At 42.6% G+C, this 25,191-nt stretch overlaps 1 protein-coding gene and 1 long non-coding RNA gene across 3 annotated transcripts in view; both read right to left on the reverse strand.

Moving 5' to 3' along the window:
- The window catches only part of LOC134291971 (uncharacterized), a 165,052-nt gene that overhangs the window by 30,685 nt on the left and 109,176 nt on the right, over positions 1–25,191 (reverse strand). The window lies entirely within an intron of this gene.
- The window catches only part of LOC109418285 (E3 ubiquitin-protein ligase TRIM37), a 29,984-nt gene continuing 8,945 nt past the window's right edge, over positions 4,153–25,191 (reverse strand). The window contains exons 2-4 of one of the 2 annotated variants that reach the window (XM_062856213.1): positions 15,030–15,999; positions 4,826–5,017; positions 4,153–4,762 (exon numbers count right to left, since the gene is read on the reverse strand). In XM_062856213.1, the coding sequence (XP_062712197.1) occupies positions 4,528–4,762; positions 4,826–5,017; positions 15,030–15,979 (1,377 nt within the window). In that variant the 5' untranslated portion in view covers positions 15,980–15,999 and the 3' untranslated portion in view covers positions 4,153–4,527. The remainder of the gene's footprint in view (positions 4,763–4,825; positions 5,018–15,029; positions 16,000–25,191) is intronic. The other variant, XM_029864553.2, reaches the window with a different exon arrangement.

Raw genomic sequence — 25,191 nt, forward strand, 5'->3', positions numbered from 1 at the left:
AACCCTTGTAAGAAGTGGTATGATTACTTGCGCTAAATACCTTCAAATGTTAAACCATGTATTACTTACTTACCTATTTCCTTATTTACTTACTGACTACTCACTTACTTACTAATGTACTTACTTATTTACTTTTTTACTTATTTTTCATTATTTATTATTACTTCTTACTTCTTACTTACTAATCCGCTCACTTGTTTACAACAGTAGACTGAGATTCAAAAAATCTATGAGTTCTTAGTTCCAATCCATGGGTCTCTCTACCATAATTGTAAAAGCAATAGGCAATAGCATACTGTTGGCAGGCAGTTCAATATCATGACTGACAAGCGTTTCAAAGGTGAATTAAACTTTGATGGTTTTGAAAGGATTGACATTGACACAAATCTTTCAAAACCGCCATAAATTTTCTAAAATTTTGATATCCATAAGAACATTAAAGAGCAAATTTCACAATTTTAAAAACCGCGACCATCTTATGATACTGGACGAGCTACTGGAACTAAAGCAATAGCATAAACGTCACTCTCCTGTCCGTTCGGATCGTGGCCAATCGATTCACCGAAACATCGTCATTTCTTTCTGTGAATGTTGATGAACGAGTGATGACGGAGGTTGTGTTACCGAGCTAACCCCACGTCTCCACTAGTCTGAAATGTCTTGCCATTTTGCTGCCAGAAAGAGAAAACGTAACAGTAATGATCAACACCGCTGCTTTCCATGCAAACAGCGAGAGAACATTTCTGTCATGACACATCTGTCCAGCAAAATGGCAAGACATTTCTGTCTAGTGGAGACGTCGGGTAAACTGCTGAGCTGACTGTTGACGGCCCCAGGACGCTTCTCCATCATAATTTTCCTAGCAGCTAAGGTTTCATTCATCTTCTACAATCTACAACCAACTGACGAGTGAAGAGTGCCACTTACCTACGCTCGGCTCGTGTCACTGATGATTGATTGAATTGTTTGCGCGAGATGAAATCGTAAATTGATTATTTGATGGCACTCTAGCAGTGTTGCTTTGTTGCCTCGCAGTAGGCGGTGCATCGATCGTATGGTGTGGGAGTAAATACCTGCCGCAGCTGCCTCATGATCGCCGCAGCATGCTATGAAAGCAAAATCGTGCTTCACGACCAACAGTATTAGGGCCCCATCATCAGGATACAATTAAAGCATCAATGTTGCAGCAAATTTTGCTGCAACAGCAATACTTATTTATTGCACCGTTGCGGGTCATCAAGTAGCGCATTTTCTCGACGCAGACCGGCGGCCCACGGTCAGCACCAGGTTACCAATTTTACATCATGTAACCTGCAATTTTGGACATATATTTGTTGGCACGCAACGCATTCATTACACAGCGTAACAAAAATTAACTTTTTGTCTGTCTCAAGAGCAAACTTATGTGTCTCCGAAGGATTTTGGGCCGCTGAATCCGAATCCGGGCTCAGATTTGCTCTAACACGTCACAATTTTGAGCTATACCTCAATTTATAGGGCAAAATATGCGATTTTGGGTTTTTTTGACTGTAGGCCATTAAGCAAGGAAATATTTTTTTAAGCAATCAAAAGGTTAATTGGTCAATTAACATCTAAATTAACGACTCATGCAAAATATTTCGTTTTACCAAATCGAATTTGATAGTTTTAAGCGATTTATGTTAGGTACGATATTTCCCATACAAGTCACCCTCCAAAAGTTGCATGCAAGTTTTCATACTAATATAAAATGCTTAAATCTATCAAATTTAATTAGTTAAAATGAAATATTTTGCATGAGTCGTTAATTTAGATGTTAATTGACCAATTAACCTTTTGATTGCTTAAAAACAATATTTCCTTGCTTAATGGCTTGCAGTCAAAAAATCCCAAAATCGCATATTTTGCCCTATAAATTGAGGTATAGCTCAAAATTGTGACGTGTTAGAGCAAATCTGAGCCCGGATTCGGATTCGGCGGCCCAAAATCCTTCGGAGACACATAAGTTTGCTCTTGAGACAAAAAAATGTTGCGCTGTGTATAGAACCAAAATAGTTGTGAGAAGTGAGGTCACTCTACCTTCAGCAGATCATTCACATTCATACGACAATTTAATCCATCATTAAGGTCACGATGAGTTTGTTTGATCATGAGAGCATGACCGTACAATTCGTAGTTGCTTCTCTGTTTCTGACTGGAACTGTTAAAATTGCACAGGGAATAGAAGGATGGAGCCTGTGTGTGTACACAAGCAAAGCAAAGCAAAGCAAAGCAAAGCAAAGCAAAGCAAAGCAAAGCAAAGCAAAGCAAAGCAAAGCAAAGCAAAGCAAAGCAAAGCAAAGCAAAGCAAAGCAAAGCAAAGCAAAGCAAAGCAAAGCAAAGCAAAGCAAAGCAAAGCAAAGCAAAGCAAAGCAAAGCAAAGCAAAGCAAAGCAAAGCAAAGCAAAGCAAAGCAAAGCAAAGCAAAGCAAAGCAAAGCAAAGCAAAGCAAAGCAAAGCAAAGCAAAGCAAAGCAAAGCAAAGCAAAGCAAAGCAAAGCAAAGCAAAGCAAAGCAAAGCAAAGCAAAGCAAAGCAAAGCAAAGCAAAGCAAAGCAAAGCAAAGCAAAGCAAAGCAAAGCAAAGCAAAGCAAAGCAAAGCAAAGCAAAGCAAAGCAAAGCAAAGCAAAGCAAAGCAAAGCAAAGCAAAGCAAAGCAAAGCAAAGCAAAGCAAAGCAAAGCAAAGCAAAGCAAAGCAAAGCAAAGCAAAGCAAAGCAAAGCAAAGCAAAGCAAAGCAAAGCAAAGCAAAGCAAAGCAAAGCAAAGCAAAGCAAAGCAAAGCAAAGCAAAGCAAAGCAAAGCAAAGCAAAGCAAAGCAAAGCAAAGCAAAGCAAAGCAAAGCAAAGCAAAGCAAAGCAAAGCAAAGCAAAGCAAAGCAAAGCAAAGCAAAGCAAAGCAAAGCAAAGCAAAGCAAAGCAAAGCAAAGCAAAGCAAAGCAAAGCAAAGCAAAGCAAAGCAAAGCAAAGCAAAGCAAAGCAAAGCAAAGCAAAGCAAAGCAAAGCAAAGCAAAGCAAAGCAAAGCAAAGCAAAGCAAAGCAAAGCAAAGCAAAGCAAAGCAAAGCAAAGCAAAGCAAAGCAAAGCAAAGCAAAGCAAAGCAAAGCAAAGCAAAGCAAAGCAAAGCAAAGCAAAGCAAAGCAAAGCAAAGCAAAGCAAAGCAAAGCAAAGCAAAGCAAAGCAAAGCAAAGCAAAGCAAAGCAAAGCAAAGCAAAGCAAAGCAAAGCAAAGCAAAGCAAAGCAAAGCAAAGCAAAGCAAAGCAAAGCAAAGCAAAGCAAAGCAAAGCAAAGCAAAGCAAAGCAAAGCAAAGCAAAGCAAAGCAAAGCAAAGCAAAGCAAAGCAAAGCAAAGCAAAGCAAAGCAAAGCAAAGCAAAGCAAAGCAAAGCAAAGCAAAGCAAAGCAAAGCAAAGCAAAGCAAAGCAAAGCAAAGCAAAGCAAAGCAAAGCAAAGCAAAGCAAAGCAAAGCAAAGCAAAGCAAAGCAAAGCAAAGCAAAGCAAAGCAAAGCAAAGCAAAGCAAAGCAAAGCAAAGCAAAGCAAAGCAAAGCAAAGCAAAGCAAAGCAAAGCAAAGCAAAGCAAAGCAAAGCAAAGCAAAGCAAAGCAAAGCAAAGCAAAGCAAAGCAAAGCAAAGCAAAGCAAAGCAAAGCAAAGCAAAGCAAAGCAAAGCAAAGCAAAGCAAAGCAAAGCAAAGCAAAGCAAAGCAAAGCAAAGCAAAGCAAAGCAAAGCAAAGCAAAGCAAAGCAAAGCAAAGCAAAGCAAAGCAAAGCAAAGCAAAGCAAAGCAAAGCAAAGCAAAGCAAAGCAAAGCAAAGCAAAGCAAAGCAAAGCAAAGCAAAGCAAAGCAAAGCAAAGCAAAGCAAAGCAAAGCAAAGCAAAGCAAAGCAAAGCAAAGCAAAGCAAAGCAAAGCAAAGCAAAGCAAAGCAAAGCAAAGCAAAGCAAAGCAAAGCAAAGCAAAGCAAAGCAAAGCAAAGCAAAGCAAAGCAAAGCAAAGCAAAGCAAAGCAAAGCAAAGCAAAGCAAAGCAAAGCAAAGCAAAGCAAAGCAAAGCAAGTGTCAGAGAAACCTACTTAAATTATTGTCTGATAGTTATAAATAGCTTCCAATGACTACAAAAATCATATGTCGATTCATCAGGGAAGAATTAGTAAAAAAGATGCCAAGGTAGACTCCACGAAACACTTGGCGATAATTGCCCAGTATAAGAAAGACGAGGAAACACTCACTATCACTGTTATGTAACATTGGAAATGTCTTCGCGCATCATCGCAGGTCATCATTTAGCAACAGTTAACGATGCAAATAAAATCGTGTTGGGGTGATCGTACAAGGTAAACAAAACCATTGCCTGCAGCCGTTCGTTTTGCAGTGATAAAAAGAACACTTTATTCCTACTCGAGGTAGCAGGTCAACTCGCAACCTGTCTCCCGTTCAGTCTCTTGTACATCTCTCGATATTGCTTATAATTATACGGCTTATCAGTCGTCCGCCGTAAGTATGGATTATTTAGCTCATTCACCTTTACTCGAAGTCTGCTCCGCCGCCGCCGCCGCCACCACCGGTGCATGGTCGAATGTGATATAACAGTTCGAGCGAGTCGTCATCCTTCAGGTAGTTTTCGTCCAGGATGGTCTTCAGGGCAACAAAGTCGCGGAATCCCCAGTCCTTCTGCGTCGACCGATCGAAGTGTTGCTTGATGCGTTTGTGGATGACGCGCTTGGAGTCGGGATGTAGCAACTGAAAGCGGCATTCAATCCTGTGTGGGAAGTAATTGATTAGATGATTCTGGAAGCAACTGGAAATTTTGTCGAACCCCTACCAGCATGGCAATCCCTCGACCAGTTCCAAATAGATGCCTAGTTGATCCTCGGAGATCACGCACCACACCATTATGCGCCAGATGTGGCCAAACGTGTCGGTAAATTCGTTCGAGTAAGCGACCTTGTTGTCGTCGAACGAGGAGAAGTTTTCGATCACAAAAATGCCAGTCTCGTAAATTGTGGGAATTTCACTGCAGGAGAATAATAATTATATCTTATTGCTTATTAACTTCTATGATTCTTGAGCTTGAGCTTGAGCTTGATTGACTGCCCGTAGATGCTACTCCAGTATCGCCAGACCAGCTACACTCACCAATGAGATTACACAAGGAATCAGTGAGATATCTGCCGGGAATCCGGAGTACCCAGCAAACCAGTAGTCATATAAGGATGTTACTCTAAAGTTATATTAATGAACAAATTGAGTTAGGATTATATAAGGTGCAATATCAAATTAGGTGAAATCGTATAAGAATCCCACAATTTTATCCGATTTCATTTGGCAGCATTAGTAACTTCAACTTTGCGTTAACATTTATACAACTTCAAGTTGACATTCTTCAACAACTTCAAATGCACTTGTTGCGACTCTATTGTAATCTCATATACGAGATTATATATGGGTTCATGTTTGTAAAAATGAAATTATACGGCGAGGGGATGTAATTGGAGAGCCAGTGGATGATGAAAATACAGTGTTTTAGGGACTATTTCGCTAGGCACATCGTTGAACTCGAATAAGTTCAGATGCAGGTGAGTTCATTACATTCACCTACCTGAATATCCTATTGGCCGCTCCAGGGCAGCCTCTGCAAATGCCAGCCCAGCCGTATCGCGGATCAGCAGCTGCGCTGTTCTAGGGGATTTTTCTCACGTTCCCTGAACGATTTTTGCAATCGGCTTCTGCTGCACAGCTTGATGTCAGCATAATTTAAGAAATTTTCGAAAACACCAAAATATTGTTCACACTTTGCTTGTATTTTTAACACTATTTTTGCTAATATTCACACTTTTAACCAAGAGTCGGACACGACTTGTTGTTATTTTATTGTTTGTGAAAACGAAATCATATAAAGGCTCAAACCAAGTTACATTTGAAATTATATAATAAGCCGAATGAATTCGCCTAGAATTGTATATATCAAAATGATTTTGTTAATATGTACGTATGACCTCCTAAATTTCTAAGGATAGAGCAAATCTGTGCACTTTAAACATTTTTTTTTGATCGAATAAATATCCACATTACTGAGTTGCCACATAGTAACATCAACCAGAGTAACACCAGCCAACAAGGGTTTGAGTGCACAATTTTATCACCCAATACTGGTACTTGTAGCCAATCAGACCAGCCTTCTAATTGTTTATAATTGCTTAAATTTCACATCCTACAACAGTCGGTGATTGGCACAGTGGTAGGGTATCTGATTAATGAGCTGCAGGTAGAAAAATCGAGGCTTGAAAACTTTTTTTTTATTTGAACATGCCAAAATGAAATTATATATATTGCCAAGCAAAGTTATAATACGAAGTTATATTACATGCCAAATGAATTCACCTGAAATTGTATAACTCAAAGTGGTTTTCTCAAAATGTACGTATATGGCCTCCAAATTTGTGCGAATAGAGCATATTTGGTGCATCTTATACAATGTGTTTTGGGCGGATAAGAGTTCACTTAGAACAGATGTAGCAGAGTTATGTGAATCAATTTGTTGGCTGGGTAATGATTGCAATCGTTTGTATCCACATCAGACCGAATATACCTCTGCGTCTGCACAAACTCATGCGGAAGTCGGAGTGCAGGTGGGTTCTGGTTGGCAGAGGGCTCACACATTGGTGCGTGGATGCCAGGCGAAAGGTGATAGATTAGTGCGATTAATACTATTGGGGACTACGAAGGTGATGATTTTGTTTGCGGTTTTCTGTGAAAAAGTGAAGGAGGGAAGATTTTTTGCTTTTTTTTTTCACTCATACTCTCATAAGAAAGAGTGTTTTCCGGCTCATCAACCTTCGTAGTCGCGAATGAAGCTAAAGCGGCACAGTTCGCTTGATTGCATAACTTGTAGGCGTTGATAGATTGACACTGTGCTGTGAAAATTGGAAGGAAGGGAAACGGGTTTTCAACTGTTTCTGGTTCTAGCGATGGCTATGAACATCCCAAGTAACCACGGTGCTGAAGCCTTATTGCATGCAGATATACGGTGTACTTAGAGCAATCATTACTTTACATGCAAATTTGAAGTTGATTTAAAGTGGAAATGGGCAATTATGCGACTGCTTCAAGATTATACCAGTATAATCTTAATTTGATTCTATAATTGCCCACTTCCACTTTAAATCAACCTTAAGTTTGCATGTAAAGTAATGATTGCACTAAATACACCGTATATCTGCATGCAATAAGGCTTCAGCACTGTGGTTACTTGGGATATACATGAATATACATGAGTTGTATATATAGAGACGAGAGTATGGAGAAAGTGGATAGAAAGATACAAAGTAGAAGGAAAGGGACGGGTCAGGGATTGAACCTAGGACCTTCTGCATATAAATCAGAAGCAGTAGTCACTAGACCACCAAGCCCGACAACTTATTAACATCTATGCTACTCTGAGTAAATCTCACTCACAAGCAAGGACGTTATTCATTCGTAGTCCATGGTTTCAAATTATACATGTCTTGCCTAATTGTTAGAACACAATAAACTGGGGAATAGAATAAACTAGTTTGGCTGGATACTTACGTGTTAAGGGATTAACAAGCATTACTCAATTCTTAAAGGAATTCCCTCTCTGCAGATTTCCATTCGTTCTCATTGGCATACATACATACATTTATTTGTTCAACATCATTAAGACAAGACATAATCAACAATAGTACGCCACAATACTCGGTTTGTGGCTGCCGCTCTCCATCCTCGGTCGCGCCCAATGCTCGCCAAGTCACGCTCCACCTGGTCCGCCCATGGTGCTCTCTGCGCTCCACGCCTTCTTGTGCCAACCGGATCCGTTTCAAACACCAGCTTTGCAGGGTTGTTGTCCGGCATTCTTGCAACATGCCCTGCCCAACGTATCCTTCCGGCTTTGGCCACCTTCTGGATGCTGGATTCGCCGTAAAGTGCAGCGAGCTCGTGCTTCATCCTTCTCCGCCACACACCGTTCTCCTGCACACCGCCGAAGATCGTTCTTAGCACGCGTCGCTCGAAAACTCCGAGTGCTTGCAGGTCCTCCTCGAGCATGGTCCATGTCTCGTGTCCGTAGAGGATCACCGGTCTTATTAGCGTATTGTACATGGTGCATTTGGTGCGTGGGTGAATCTTTTTCGACCGCAGTTTCTTCTGGAGCCCGTAGGGCCTACTTCCGCTGATGATGCGCCTCCGAATTTCTCGGCTCACGTTGTTGTCAGCCGTCAGTAAGAATCCGAGGTAGACGAATTCCTCCACCACCTCGAAAGTTTCCCCGTCTATCGTTTTTTTTTTTTTTATTCCTGTTCGGGTTTGTCACTGCGACCAGTTTTTAGATCTATTGTGACATTACCCGTATCCTTAGTGTAGTGCATGTCGCATTACTCAATTGCCATTGAGGGGCAATAAAGTATCGATTTTGATACAGTTTTTGTTTTGTTTTTTTTATAAAACAAAACAAGAGTACTGATATTGGCCATGCATCGGAAACCTAGCATCACTCTTGTTTTACTGCTAAATTCTCCCCAGTAGGAAGTTTAGGACCCGGGTTTTAACATTAGCAGCAATATCATTCCAATAATGGAACATGTGTTCAGTAATAAGGATTCTAGTATGTTCCTATGCATACTAGCACTTTCCAGTCTTCGAAGAGTTAGTACATACATGGATCCCTAACCCAATTTGATTTCCTTTGCATTGAGTTTAGCCTCAGATGGTGAGGTTTTTAACTATATGCAAAGTAAAGCTGGTAAACTCAGTTTTATTCAAAAACTGGAAGTCACCAAAACACCAGTAGTAAGGACTAAATACTATAATTCCTTGAATCACCAGAACACATATTCCAAAATTGAAAAATTGGACGATACTAGATTTCGAATTGGTAGATCTATCACCGCAACGCAACCCAAAAAGGCGATCTACCCAAGCTACGGGCTCCGTTAAAGATCGAGCATCTTTTAAACCCCCTCAACCATTCATCCCTCAGCACGGGTCGCCTGACACCTTGGATTGGGGTTACCTGTTTGGTGGACTTTTACCCGCGGAACAGGTGATCCGTAGTGCTATTCTAAGCCGGCAGCTACACGGGCATCTATCGTTACATTACTACCCAGACGGATCCGGTCGTTTTCGGTTCCGCCTACCAGCATGTACTTTGTTTTTGAGGCATTCACCACCAGTCCGACCTTTGCTGCTTCGCGTTTCAGGCGGGTGTACAGTTCTGCCACCGTTCCAAATGTTCTAGCGATAATGTCCATGTCGTCCGCAAAGCACACAAATTGACCGGATTTTGTGAAAATCGTTCCCCGGCTGTTGAGCCCGGCTCGTTGCATCACACCTTCCAGCGCGATGTTGAAGAGTAGACATGAGAGTCCGTCACCTTGTCACAGTCCCCGGCGAGATACGAATGAACTGGATAGTTCACCCGAAACCCTTACGCAGTTTTGCACACCGTCCATCGTTGCTTTAATCAGTCTAGTCAGCTTCCCAGGAAAGCCGTTTTCGTCCATGATTCTCCATAGCTCTGCGCGGTCGATACTGTCGTATGCCGCTTTGAAGTCGATGAACAGGTGATGCGTTGGGACCTGGTATTCACGGCATTTCTGGAGGATTTGCCGTACGGTAAAGATCTGATCCGTTGTCGACCGGCCGTCGATGAAGCCGGCTTGATAACTTCCCACGAACTCATTTGTTTTAGGTGACAGACGACGGAAGATGATCTGGGATAGCACTTTGTAGGCAGCATTCAAAATAATGATCGCCCTGAAGTTCTCACATTCCAAATGGTCGCCTTTCTTGTGAATGGGGCAGATTACCCCTTCCTTCCACTCCTCCGGTAGCTGTTCGGTTTCCCAGATCCTGACTATCAGCCGATGCAGACAGGTGGCCAACTTTTCTGGGCCCATCTTGATGAGTTCAGCTGCGATACCATCCTTACCAGCTGCTTTGTTGGTTTTGAGCTGGTGAATGGCATCCTTAACTTCCCTCAGCGTGGGAGTTGGTTCATTTCCGTCCTCCACTGCACTGGCGTCGTCGTTTCCTCCGTTGCCGTGGGATCCCGTGCCTACGTTCTCCACGCCGTTCAGGTGCTGATCGAAGTGCTGCTTCCACCTTTCGATCACCTCACGTCCGTCCGTCAAGAGGCCTCCGTCTTTATCCCTGCATATTTCGGCTCGCGGCACGAAGCCGTTGCGGGATGCGTTGAGCTTCTGATAGAACTTCCGTGTTTCTTGGGAACGGCACAGCAGTTCCATTTCTTCACACTCCGCTTCTTCCAGGCAGCGCTTTTTCTCCCGAAAGAGGCGGGTCTGCTGTTTCCGCTTCTGTTTATAACGTTCCACGTTCTGTCGAGTCCCTTGCTGCAGCATTACCGCCCTCGTTGCGTTTTTCTCCTCCAAAACCGTTCTGCACTCTTCGTCGAACCATTCGTTCCGTCGATTCCGTTCCACGTACCCGATGGTGCTCTCGGCTGCGTCGTTGATGGCTGCTTTCACTGTACTCCAGCCACAGACAAACAGACGTATCACTTGGAACAAATTGCGATAAAAATCATCGTCACGAAGACATAATCGCGCAATGCTAACCAGGCTGTGTTACGCAAATCACTCAGTAGGTGGCAGTAGTGAGCAAAAACGATGCGAGCGCCGTGACCGAGCGATTTGCGAACTACAAAATATTTGAACTAACCGTTAAAAAGGGTAACGATGAGAAGTGAGTAGAGTGAGACGTCTGTTTGTCTGTGCTCCAGCAGTCCTCTAGAGGGGCCTCATCGAGCTCGCCCTCGTCTGGCAACGCGGCTTCGAGATTCTGCGCGTATGCTGAGGCGACATCCGATTGCTTCAATCGCTCTAGGTTGTACCGTGGCGGTCGCCGGTACCGTACATTGTTGATGACGGAGAGTTTTGGGCGCAGTTTGACCATCACCAGATAGTGGTCGGAGTCGATGTTGGCGCCACGATAGGTCCTGACGTCGATAATGTCGGAGAAGTGCCGTCCGTCAATCAGAACGTGGTCGATTTGAGATTTCGTCTGCTGTGGTGATCTCCAGGTGTAACGATAAGGGAGGCTGTGTTGGAAAAAGGTGCTACGTATGGCCATATTTTTGGAGGCGGCGAAATCAATGAGTCGTAAGCCGTTTTCGTTCGTTTGCTGGTGGGCGCTGAACTTTCCAATCGTCGGTCTTAATTCCTCCTCCTGGCCTACCTGAAGGTTCAAATCTCCTATGATGATCTTGACGTCGTGGCTTGGGCAGCGATCGTACTCGCGTTCGAGCTGCGCGTAAAATGCGTCCTTGTCATCATCAGTACTTCCGGAGTGTGGGCTGTGCACGTTTATTATGCTGAAGTTGAAGAATCGGCCCTTGATCCTCAACCTGCACATTCTTTCGTCGATCGGCCACCAACCGATCACGCGCCTCTGCATATCACCCATCACGATGAAAGCTGTTCCCAGCTCGTGTGTTTTGCCGCAGCTCTGGTAGATGGTATGATTACCTCTAAACGTTCGCACCATGGATCCTGTCCAACACACCTCCTGCAGCGCTACGATGCCGAACCCGCGGTCCTTCAGTAGATCGGCGAGTATGCGGGTGCTCCCAATGAAGTTGAGAGATCGGCAGTTCCACGTACCGAGTTTCCAATCGCAGGTCCTTTTTGTTCGCTGGGGTCGTTGCCGTTGGTCTCGGTTCGTATTATTCTGTTGCTGATTTTCCGTTACAATGGTTTTTTACGGCTGGCTCGTAGGCCCTGACACCAACCCCCTACTTTCCGGAGGACCATAGTGCACAGTTGAGCTTAGAGTCCTTCCCTGGCACTCGGACGTAGATCAGCCGCCCCTAACATGGGGATCAGACGCTGTTGTGAGCCGCTCCTCCTGGAGAACAGACGCTCAGGTTTGCCGAAGCAAACCCCCCCTTCCCTGTCAGCCTACGACCAAAGTTCCTACCGGGGTTGGTTACCCGATCTTCCCTAAGGTTGCTCATAGTTTCCGGCCGGTACCGCGTGGAGGTAGGGATAGGAGTTGCTGGGCAGAGGCTAGTGGATCACAATGGGATCTGAATTGCGCAGCATACCCAGCGTTTACCGTGCCCGTTCTCATTGGCGTAGCTAGGATTATTTCTGGAGGAGGCCCAGGGTTCGGGTGTGACAAGGAATATCTCCAGAGATCCTTTCCAAGCAACACACATGTCATATAAGAGTAACAGCAGCGCAAGTTTTGGTTATATAGTAGTTAATTTGACGTTTCCTAACACTATGCTAGAATAATGTCAAATTAACTTTTATACAACCAAATTCCAATAATTTAATCTGGAATTATTCAAAGTGTTCCTGCTAGAATGTCTTCCAGAAATTCTTTTAGAAAATTTTACTACAGATTATTCAGAAACTATTCTAGGAATTCCCTTAAAACATTGTATAAAATATCCTTCAGGTGTCCATCAAAGTATTCCTTCAATTATTCGTCCAGAATTTACTGCAGACATAGTTTTCTTCATATTTTTTATCTAGAGATTTCTACAGGAATTCTTCCTGGAATTCGCTAAGAAAGCTCTCCTGAGATTCCATAAGAAATTTCTCATGGGATTACTTCCGGGATTCATCATGGAATTCCTTCTGTGATTCTTTTAAGAACAACTCCCAGGATTATTTTAAAAATGCCTACAAGAACTCTTCTTGGGATTGCTTCTGGAATTTCTTTTGGAATTCTTCCAGAAATTAATCCAAGACTTCCTCCAGGAGAGAGATTCCCTTAGGAATTCTTCTTGGGATTACTTCCGAGATTCCTCCTAGGGTTTTTCAGGAACTCCTCCAGGGATTCCGTCAGGAATCGCTACAGGGATTCCTCCAAGAGCTCCTCTACGTACTCTTTTAAGGATTCTTTCAGGATTTCCCCAGGAAATTCAGCGATTTCTACAGTACTCTATCCGGGGCTTTCTTCAGACACTTCTCCCAGAATTGCCTGAGAAAGTAATCCTAAGATTTCTTCAGAAATTCTTCCTGAGATTTCTCCAAGATTTCCTCAATGGAATTCGACCGGGAATTCTTCTAGGATTTCTTCCAGGGTTTGCTCCAAGAATTCTTTCAGGGATTCCTCCTGAAAGTGCTCCAGTGGTTCTTGAAGAAAATGCTCCAGGAATCTTGACAGGGACTTCTCTAGGGATTCCTTGTGGAATTTATGCAGGGATTTCTCCAGGAATTCCTCTAGAGATTTTTCAAGGAATTTCTTTAGAGATTCCTCCAAGAAATCATACATGTCTCCAGGAATTTCTCCAGGGGTTCCTCCAGGGATTTCTATAGGAATTTCTCCAGGATTTCATTCAGGGACTCCTCCAGTAATACCTTTAAGAATTTTACCTGGAATTACCCCAAGAATTCCTTTAGAAATTCCTCCAGGCATTGATCCAGGAATTGCTTCAGAAATTCCCACGTCAATTTTTCCAGAAATTGTCTCTTGGATTCCTTCAGAAACTTCTCCGGGAATACCTCCCCTTATTCAATTAAAGAATTCCTCCAGGGATTCCTGCATAATTCTTCCTGAGATTCTTCTAGAAATTCAAGGACTTCTTCAGAAATTCTCCAGGAAATCCTCCAGGGATTTCTCCCGAAATTAGTTCCACGGAATTTATCCAAGAACTCCTCTAGAGATTTCTCCAGGGATTCCTCCTGAGAGTCCGCCAGGAATTTGACCAGAAGTTCCTCCAGGGATTTTTTCAAGGATTCCCACTGGAATTCTTCCACGAATTTCTCCAGAAATATATATAGGGATATCCCCCAGATTTCATGAATCCTCCAGGAATTGATCCAGGGATTCCTTCAGGATTTCTTTCAGGGTTTGCTGCAGAAATTCATTAATGAATTTCTCCAGGGAGTCCTCCAAGAGATTCTCCTGGAATTCCTCCAGGGTATCCTTTAGGTATTCCTGAAGAAATTCCTCCACGGATCCATCCAAGAATTCCTCCAGAGATTTCTCTAGGAATTGCTCCGGGAATTCTATCAGAGGTCCCACCCAGAATTCCTCTAGAGTTTCCACCAGGAATTCATCTAGGAATTTATCCAGGGATTGTCCCAGGCATTTGTCGAGAAATTTATCCAAGGAGGCCTGCAGGATATACTCCAATTATTTCTTCAAAAATTCCTCCAAGGATTCATCCAAGAATCCTTTAGCGTTTTCTCCAGGAATTTCTTCAGGTATACTATCAGAAATTCCTCCAGGAATTTCTCCAGGAATTTCACCCAGAATTTGTGCAGAAGTTCCTCCTGGATTTCCTCCAGCAATTCCTTGATGACTTGCTTCAGGGATTTCTCCAGGAATTCCTCCAGGGATTTCTCCAAGAATTCCTCCAGGGATTTCTCCAAGAATTTCTCTAGGGATTCCTCCGGGAATTCGTTCAAAAACTTCTCCAAGGACTCATCCAGAAATTGGTCAAGGATCTTTTCCAGCGATTACTCAAACGATTTCATCAAAAATTTCTCCAGAGATTGCTCCCATAATTGCTCTAAGGATTCTTCCAGGAATTCATGCAGGAATTCTTCCATGTATACTTTCAAAAATTCATCCAGGGATTCCTACAAAGTTTACTCCAGGCATATCTGTAGGTATTCCTCAAGGGATTTCTCCAGGAATTCTTTCTGGGAATGCTCCGGGAGCTCTTTCAGAGATTGCTCCAGGAATTCCTGCAACGGCCCCCAATGTTGATTCCTTAATATCGCTAATTACTTTTCGATCCACACCTTTATATCGTGTGGCAGGCACGAAAATACTCAATACCCAAGAACGTCAAGAAAATTTTCATTGTCATTTCCATGTCCGTGCCTGTCACATGATATATGAATACAAAACTGATTACTGATAAAGAAAGCTAACAGATGAGAAATAGACCACCCAACTGTCCCAGTTGAAATGTAATGCCAGAAAGTAATAGGAAACGACCTCAGATAACGGTGAATATTAGTTTTTCATGACCCAATAGTTTCAACTCATGAATCATAATGGCCTCTGTTTTCATGAATTAGACTTACATTTTCAAGCTTACAGGAACTCTAATCTGCTTGAAATCCTTGATCGGGTTCATCCGAATCTTATTGCACTCCTTGAAAATCCTGGACTTCTTCGCCATAAACTGCGATCGGCTGCTGGCCACCACCTCCCCCTCCATAATGCGCAGCGACTGTTCGATGTCCTGCATCTCGGCCATCAGCGCATACTTGTGACCCTGCAGCTTCTGCAGCTTGTCGTTGACTTGTCGCTCGAGCCCTTCGATGGCACTCTCCGCAACCGAGCGGATCTCCTTCAGCTTTTCCTCCTTCACCTTCTTGACCAGCTCGCTGTTGCGTTCCACTTTCTCGATCAGCGACGCAATCCTCTTGGTGTAGTGTTTGACCTTCTCGAACTCTTCTTCCGCAATCTGCAGGTTGCTCTCGTAGATCACGTCCAAGCTCTTGAACGTGTGATCCAGATGGTGCTCGTCGGCCACGGCACATTCATCGCACACACACAGCTTGCACGGACAGCAATAGAAGTTGATTGATCTCAGGTGCTTCGGACAGATGTCCTTCTTCTTGGACGCAACAGCGGCAGCGGTGGAGATGGTCGTCGCGGTGCCGTTACCGCTGCTGGGTGCCCTCACCGCCGCCGCCGTCGTCGGCGACGGTTCAAGGCAGTTGCGTTGAAGTTGTTCCACCTCCTCGAACCATCGCACTTTCACCAGCTTGTCCAGCTGGAGGTCGAGCTTGCAGTTTGGGCAGTTCATGTGCTGCTCGGACTCGGACAGTAGCCACTCGGAGATGCAGTCGTAGCAGTAGAGCTTGGAACAGCGTGGGCACAGATGCGGGTCTTGCAGTTTGATTAGACAGATCGTACACTTGAAGATGTCGTCAAAGTGATCTAGAAACTGCAGACGGCTGTCGTGGTCGGTGGAGGAGGAGGCGAGCGGGGAATGCTTGCTCGAGGACGGCTTATGGTCGGCCATTCCGCTTTTCGTCAATGTGTCTGAAATGAGGAAGAACGGTAATGAGTGATAATGATGGATCATATGGAAGACGATGATGATGCGCGATCGGGGATTGAATTTGGCTAGATGTAGCATGTGTGTTATTGTTTCAAGCCCTCGCAAAAGCGATATCTAATGAATGGGTTTTTAGTTTTTGGCATGCATAGGGCCACAGTTCCATTAGTAATTTTTCTCCAACGACCTAAAATGCGACATATTCGAGAAAAACTATTCTATATAGCATATTAGCGTGGTTCAAAAAATCGTTTTTGCTCCACACCGCTTATTCGATTCGTAACCAGATTCTAAGCCTTCTCCCAAAAATTGAGCTGATTTGGTTGAAAATTGAGAGTGCACAAGCTCGTCAAAGTTTGTATGGGAATTACTATGGGAAAAGGACGTTTTTCATTCAATTGTGCGTATCATTTCCCCAAGTGCCCTAGAGTGTTAGTTGATCCTTGGTACTCCTAGGCTACTTTATCAGCTACAACTTTGCCGAAGACCACATTCAAATCGGACGCATCATTAATTAGTTATCGATTTTTATCCAGAGTGAAAATCTTTGATCATGATGATTACACTATTCGATGGGCATCACTGCAATTTGCCATGAAACATAGTAGCCATGTTTTATGTGTGCTATCTTTGGCGCCATGTGCAGCAATGTTGTTGCCTGCTGGGAAGCTGAACGATCACTGTTAAAGTTTCTGCAGTTGTATAAAAATCGATAACTAATTAATGACGAGTCTGATTTAAATGTGGTCTTCGGCAAAGTTGTAGCTGATAGAGTAACCTAGGAGAACCAAGGGTCAACTAACACTCTAGGGCACTTGGGGAAATGCTACGGTCAATTCAATGAAAAACGTCCTTTTCCCATAGTAATTCCCATACAAACTTTGAAGAGCTTGTGCACTCTCAATTTTCAACCAAATCAGCTCAATTTTTGGGAGAAGGCTTAGAATCTGATTACGAATCGAATAAGCGGTGTGGAGCAAAAACGATTTTTTGAACCACGCTAATAGCATATGTCCTTGTTTGGAAATTACGCTGAGAAGAAATAATAATAATACATAAGAAGAAGAAGAAGAAGAAGAAGAAGAAGAAGAAGAAGAAGAAGCAGAAAGCGTCGATGAGATTAATATATTGATGGATTAAAGAAACACATCAATATATTGATACAAATATTGATGGAAATCAGACGGGCCCCACACAAGCATCAATACTTCATCAATATCGATACTTTTTGTCGAAATTTTCATCAAACTCATGGTTTTCTCAATATTTTAAGCTTTAAAACAAAATATTCTGCTTGGTTTGACAGTGACCGAGATTCATCAGTAAATCATTTGCTTTAGAATACTCTGATTGATTTCATGTTAAATATTGTGGTTTTTACATTCTTCTTCGACGCTGAGGAAATGGCCGGTTAAATTAAAGTTGAAATTGCTACACGAGTCGCCATAAAACACTGGATAGTTTAATCAAACAGAATTTCACATGAACTTTAAATTATTAAAATTGTTTGAAACTATAAGAATTTATATTATTTCAAAGAATATCAATGTGTACATTCTACAAACTTTATTAATGTTTAAATGTGAATGCTTTTCTGTCCGTGAAGAGTAAATTCAACACAAATGACACCAAATGTTTTACGAAACTTGCTTAATGATGTGTTCTAAGCTTTCCAGCAATATTTTAACCACTGTTCAGTGTTCAACCACTTCTGCTACAAATATCTAATACAGTAAGGACCCCATTTTGTCAGTCCCTGGTAGCATTAAAATGCTGACAAAATCGGGTACCTGATAAAATCGGGACATTTTTTGAAATCATTTTTTTTTATTCATGAAAAATAGTTCTGAGCTCGTCAGAGACAGTAGCAGCAAGTGAAGGGTTACGGTGATAAGTAAGAAGGATCTGCTGTGTGGTAAAACATCGAGTAGGTCCAGAGTAGAGTAGAGTAGAGCATAGAAAAAATGTCGGCTTTTCGGGCCCGTTTGAAGTTGATCATTAATATTAACTTCTTTTCCCGATCAGCCTAGATAGCTGTGTAGTGTCGGTAGCGGTTAGTTCAACTGGCTAAGAATAGCACTACGGACCGCCTGTTCCAGTGGTAGGAGTCCACTAATCAGGTGACCCCTAATTCATGGTGTTATGCGGCTTTACGCTTACCGTGCCTAGGAATGAATGGTTAGGGGGGTCTTATAAAAACCTAATCGCAAACGGAGCCTGTGGAGTACCAGGGCACCCTCCACAGTATTTTGCCCTTACTGCGCTAACCGGAGCAATAGTGCGGTGGACCTTGTGTTTCTCCGAGACAATCAGCTGCCCTTCTTCAATCTCATACTTGAGGCTGAATAAGGGCGGGATTATGAAGATGTTATTAATTAGTTTAAATTTTCACCTATATGGTTTCGCATTATGCGTTTTACACAGTGTATTCTGTGCATCCTCGCCTTTGGCGCACTCAAATCGATACCGATCTGGCTTTATTGTTGCTGTTCTTTGTTGTGCTGTGGTTGTTAAGAGTTTAATCTTGCCTAGTTTGGGTAGTGGCTACGGTTAGGATAGCTCAGATCAATCTTCAGCACAAAAGAACAGCAACGATCAATCTTTGTAGACTTATGCAAAATGGTACAGCCCAAGTGGCGTTAGTCCAAGAACCTTACTTTCGTAAGGGGAATTTCTATCTAGGAAACCTTGTGAATCCGGTGTTTGCTACTTTCAGTAAAAATGAAATGGCAAACTCACGTGTCATGCCTCGAGCATGTGTGCTTGTCAACAACGCAATCGTTGCTACACTCATCTCTGAACTAACTACCAGAGATGTATGTGCTATCACAATCGATGTATCTGTTGGAAACCTCAACAGAAAATACGTTTATTGTTCGGTTTATTTACCGCATGATGAACCATCCCCTACGGATGCTTTCAAGCAAGTCATTGCATACTGCACTTCAAAAGGCCTTCCGCTAATTGTTGGTAGTGATGCTAATGCTCACCATATAATCTGGGGCAGCTCAGACATCAATTTGAGAGGCTCCAGTTTGATGGAATACTTAAGTAGTACAGATCTTGGATTACTTAACATAGGCAACCGCCCAACCTTCTTGGTATCTGCTAGAGAGGAAGTGTTAGACATAACTCTTTGCTCTAGCAGAATTAGTCACGAGCTGACCAATTGGCATGTGTCAGATGAAGAATCTTTATCTGACCATCGCTACATCTTGTTTGAACATGTGAATGTTACTTCGCAAACTTTGCGTTTCAGGAACCCCCGGTCAACTAACTGGGATCTCTTTACCGATTTGGTTGCAGCCAAATTTCATGGATACTCACCATCAATTGACACTCCAAGTGATTTAGATGAAGCCGTTGATACTACAACGGCCTTCATCATGGAAGCTTTTGAAGAAGCTTGCCCTCTGCGGTCTGTGAAGACCACAAGAGGAACCCCTTGGTGGAACTCTGATCTGGCCAAGCTCAGGAAACAATGTAGAAAGAGTTGGAACAGACGACGTTCGGCTGGATCGGAGGCTTTCAGGTCGGCTCGCAAGGCCTACCAGAAAGCTCTTCGGTCTGCTGAACGATCCGGCTGGAAAAACCTTTGTACAAATGTTTCCAGTCTGAGTGAAGCCAGTCGATTGAACAAAATCCTTGCAAAATCTAAGGATTTTCAAGTGAACGAACTTCGTTTGCCAAATGGTGATTTCACTTCCTCTGATGAGGAAGTTTTGGAATGTTTATTCAGTACACACTTCCCTGGATGTGTGGATATTACGTCTTCGGATGAACCTGATGTCTTTTCTTGTAGTTATGATTCTTTAGCTTCGGCTCGGAGTATCATAACTTTAGAATCGATTGAATGGGCACTTAATAGCTTTGCTCCTTTCAAATCTCCCGGGGCAGATGGGATTTATCCTATTTTGCTTCAGAAGGGATTTGATTATTTCAAACATGTTTTGAAACAACTACTTGTTTGCAGTTTTGCTACAGGGTATATTCCCAAATCCTGGCGGGATATTACTGTAAAGTTTATTCCGAAAGTGGGTCGTGCGTCGTATGAAGAAGCAAAGAGCTTCAGACCTATCAGTTTGACCTCTTTTCTTCTGAAATGCTTAGAACGCATTGTCGATCATCACATCCGTGATGTTCATCTGGCCAACGTGCCTCTTCATGTGAACCAACATGCCTACCAATCTGGAAAGTCCACTGTGACTCTTTTACACAAAGTTGTTTACGATATCGAGAAGGCATTCGCTCAAAAGCAATCCTGCTTGGGTGTTTTCTTAGATATCGAGAGTGCCTTTGACAACGTGCCTTTCGATGCCATATTGGAAGCCGCACGGGGTCATGGTATATCTCCAATGATTTCCAATTGGATTCACCAAATTCTCAAAAACCGACATCTCTTCGCGACATTGCGTCAAGCGGCGATTAGGAAATTGAGTGTTGGTGGATGCCCCCAAGGGGGAGTCTTGTCACCACTTTTGTGGAATCTCGTAGCAGATACGCTATTGAGGCAACTCAATAATAGCGGTTTTCCTACTTATGGTTTTGCCGACGACTACCTAACATTGTTAGTCGGTATGTGCATCAGCACCCTTTTCGACCTGATGCAAAACGCTCTTCAGGTAGTTGAGGGTTGGTGTCGCCAATATGGCCTTTCGGTAAATCCGAGTAAAACATCTATTGTTCTTTTCACGGAAAAGCGAAACCGTAATGGTGTTCGACCTTTACGTCTCTTTGATTCTGATATCAATGTGACTGAAAAGGTAAAGTACGTTGGAGTCATTCTTGATTCCAAGCTTTCCTGGACACCTCATGTTGAGTTCAGAATCAAGAAAGCTTGTATGGCCTTCGGGCAATGCCGGCGAACCTTTGGTACAACTTGGGGTCTTAAACCCAAGTATATCAAATGGATTTACACAACTGTTGTTCGTCCAATATTGGCGTATGGATGTCTTGTGTGGTGGCAAAAGGGCGAAGTGAGAACGGTCCAATCAAAATTAGGCCATCTCCAAAGGATGTGCCTAATGGCGATGTCTGGAGCGTTCTCTTCAACTCCTACGGCAGCGCTCGAAGTTCTCTTTGACGTTGCCCCACTACACATTCATCTCAAACAAGAAGCACTTTCTTGCACTTACCGTCTATGGGTACTCGGTTTACTAGAGGAAACTCCTGTGAACCGCAGTTCAACACACACCACGTTGTTTCCACTTTTGGTGAATTGGGACAAAGTTGTCCTTGCTCCAAGTGATCTTACAATTGCTTGTAATTTTCCATATAGGACATTTTCCACAAAATTCCCTTCCCGGGAAGAGTGGACATCTGGTTATCTGGAGAGAAGTATTTCAGACGGCATCGTATGTTACACTGATGGCTCCCTTCTCGAAGGTCGAGCAGGTGCTGGTGTTTATTCTCGTGAGCTAAGGTTGTATCAGTCTTATTCACTTGGTAGACACTGCACCGTTTTTCAGGCCGAAATCTTTGCTCTTATGTGCGGAGTGCAATCAGCACTTCAGCAGCACGTAATGGGCAAAGTAATATACTTCTGTTCAGATAGCCAGGCTGCTATTAAAGCACTTGCTTCGGCCAACTCCAGGTCGAAGATAGTTATCGCTTGTCGAACTCAAATCGAGGAGCTGAATTCAGCCAACGCTGTTCACCTTGTATGGGTACCTGGCCATTCTTCCATCGCTGGAAATGAATTGGCTGATGAGTTAGCTCGCACTGGAGCATCACATGACTTCATTGGCCCTGAGCCAGCTATTCCGATATCGAAGTGTTGGGTAAAGCTTCAGATTCACACCTGGGCTGCTACTCAACACAGACAATACTGGAATAGTTTGGAGTCATGTCGTCAAACCAAATTGTATTGTACTGAGCCATCTCCAAGGGTGGCGAAGTATCTTACAAATCTGTCAAAGCAAAATTGCAGCATGCTGGTCAAAGCATTGACTGGCCACTGCCGACTCAGTTATCATATGGCGAATATTCAGCAAGCTGATTCATTTGCCTGTGATAGCTGTGAATCCGATTATGGAACTTCGTATCATTTAATATGTAACTGTCCAGTTTTTGTGCAATTGCGTTTCCGAGTACTCGGTAAACACTTATTAAGTGAAACTGACTTTAGAAACCTGAATCTGCAGGACATTCTGCTGTTCTTGACCCGCTGTGGTAAAGAGCTATAGGCTTTCTTTACGCTTTATGCGATATCACAGTGCTCTTTTCAGGGCGCTGTTTGAACCCATTGTGGTACGCTTATGCGATATTACAGTGTCCTTTTCAGGACGCCATGTGAACCCATTGTGGTACGCTTATGCGTGTATGAAGACCCTATTCCATTACCTGTCCTTTTCCCTGTCCCATCCTTTCTTCCTTCCCTTCTCCCTCAGGTAAATGATGAATAGGCTCGTGTTTATGGCGATGGCACAAATTTCCCAAACGGAGGAGAACGTGCCTCTGGAGCCGACCTACTGATACCTGATAGCATTAAAATGCTGACAAAATCGGGTACCTGATAAAATCGGGACATTTTTTGAAATCATTTTTTTTTATTCATGAAAAATAGTTCTGAGCTCGTCAGAGACAGTAGCAGCAAGTGAAGGGTTACGGTGATAAGTAAGAAGGATCTGCTGTGTGGTAAAACATCGAGTAGGTCCAGAGTAGAGTAGAGTAGAGCATAGAAAAAATGGGATTTTAAAGAGAACATTCAGTGGGTTCGCATTATCTTTTTTTTTTGCGTTTCACAACAGAACTAGTATCTTTAAATTCTTCTTTTTATCATCATGATCTCCATTCTCGAAGTGATGATCAATACCCCTACTAGAACACAGCAGTCCCCCAGCTTATAGCAATTGTGGTCTAGAGTAAACAGTTGACGGCAGCGGAAGCGAAACTGGTTAGCGCAGCTTAAATCATAGCTTCTAACTTTAACCACATACGTAACACTGACAAAATTTCCATCGCCCACGATTTTAACGATTATTTTAAATCACCGCACAACTTTCACAACCAGCGGCGCGCGCATCGTTTTTGTTCGCATTTGACGTTTCACACTAGGCCTGCTGTTGACGATATTGCAAAGTTCAGTGCTACGCGCAATATCGTCACCAGCTTGAGCTAGTGTAACTGAGCTAGGAGTTTTTAAGGAATTTGTCCAAAATGTTACGTCTGTTTGTCTGTGTTTAACTGTCAACTAATGAAAATGATTCAACATCTGATTGACAATTATGTCATAACTCATCTGCAATATCCGTAGAAATCCCCAGAGGCATCCCTGGAGTAATTCTGGGGGTTCATTTAAATATTACGTAACACAAAATTTGCCAATTTTAGACCCTCTTCCTGCCCCACGTAACAACTTTTGTATGGGAAATTTTGAGATTTTTTATTAAACGTAACGCAGCCCTGGACCCCCTTCCTCCCCCCCCCCCCTTAGCGTTACCTAATATTTGACCGAATCCCTGGGGCATTTCCTGAAAAATCATTAAAGGAATTCCTATTGCAATCATTGAAGAAATCTTTGTTAGTAAATCAGATGAAATTCCATGAGAAAGCCATGAAGTGAATCCTGAAAAAAGTTATGGGTAAATATCTGGAGCAGTTCCAGGAAGAATTACAACAGAAATGGTTTGATAAATTCCAGCATGAGTTCCAGGAAAATTTCCAACAATAATTTTTAAAGGAATTTTAGAAGCAAGTGGGAAATCTAATAGAGGAATTCTAGTGAAATCTCTAGAGGAATTCATATTTTGAGAAATTACTGAGGGCATTAAAAGAGGAACATTTTAAGAAATGCCTATAAGTATTTCTGAAGGAATCCTAAAAGGAATTCTTGAAAAAATGCCTAAAAAAATCGATTTATTCATCAGTAGATCGCTCCAAGGACACATTCTTATTCATTTGGAGAACTCATGGATTAAATTGCAAAGTAATTCAGATAGGAATTATTGCAGAAATATCTACAGAAATCTCTGAGAACATCATTAGAGTAGTTCCTTCAGAAATTACCAGATAAAATCCTGCAAGTATACCAGTAAGAATTTCTGGAGGTATCCCAGCAGGGGTTCCTGAAGTAATTCTCGGGGATAACATAGGAAGAATGCATGAACAATTCATAGGGAAATATCTGGAAGGGTTCTTATAGAAATTTCCAGAAAAAATCTTGGAGGAACTCCAACAGAAGTTCCTGGATTTATCAAAGCAGATACATGGAGAAATCTTAGCAAGATATCTTGAAAAAATCTCTTAGAAAAACCCTAGGTAAGTCCACGTAGCAATTCTAGGAGGAATTATTGGAGAAATCCTTAGAGAAACCCCTGGTGACATCGCTGTAGGAGTTCATGTAGAAGTTTTTGGAAAAAATCCTGCAGGAATACCAGCAAGAATCTTTTGTAGAATCCTGGCAGGAATTCCTGAAAGAATCAAGAAAGAAAAGCTTCTGGAGGAATCACAGGATGAATGCCTGGAAAAATCTTACATTGAAAAATCTGGCTGGATCGTTATGAAATCCCCGGAAGAATTTCTGGAAGTCAAAACTAATGGTCAAAACTAATGAAGGAATCGCAGCAAAAATTTTAGCAGAAATTCCACCTCGAATTTCTTAAGGGTTTCTAATGAATAAATCCTTGGATGAACTCCGACAGCAATTCTTGAAGTAGTTCAAGCAAGAAATCTACAACATAAATCTCATAACAAATCTTAAACTCGGGGGTATACAAAATCGGGGGCTGACAAAATCGGGTATCCACTGTGGTTTTATTGCGAAAATCCTTCAGAAAATCTAAATTTCATTACGACTCACTTGAAGTGCAAATTTTCGGTAATACCAATCCGTGTGGTCAAATTATGAAATTCAAATAACTCAACGTACATATGTACAGATGGGTAAATTATTGGTTAAATTGGGAAAAAATCCACAGCTCAGGTGAGATTTGAACTCACGACCCTTATTCGCTAGACGTAGTTGCCCGACGTATCAAATAGAATGCGAACGACGCGTTTGATCGCCTTCCAGGTAGCATTGTTCTTCCTCTACAAGTGGTTGAGGAAGCGTTGCCTATACGATAGGCAAACAGTTTCAAACAATAAACAAATCGCTTTCGCTCTTCGTACATATGTACAACAGAGATGGTTATCCCAAGTAACCACAGTGCTGAAGCCTTATTGCATGCAGATAT

This window comes from Aedes albopictus, chromosome 3 (genome assembly GCF_035046485.1).
Source record: "Aedes albopictus strain Foshan chromosome 3, AalbF5, whole genome shotgun sequence".
NCBI lineage: Eukaryota > Metazoa > Arthropoda > Insecta > Diptera > Culicidae > Aedes > Aedes albopictus.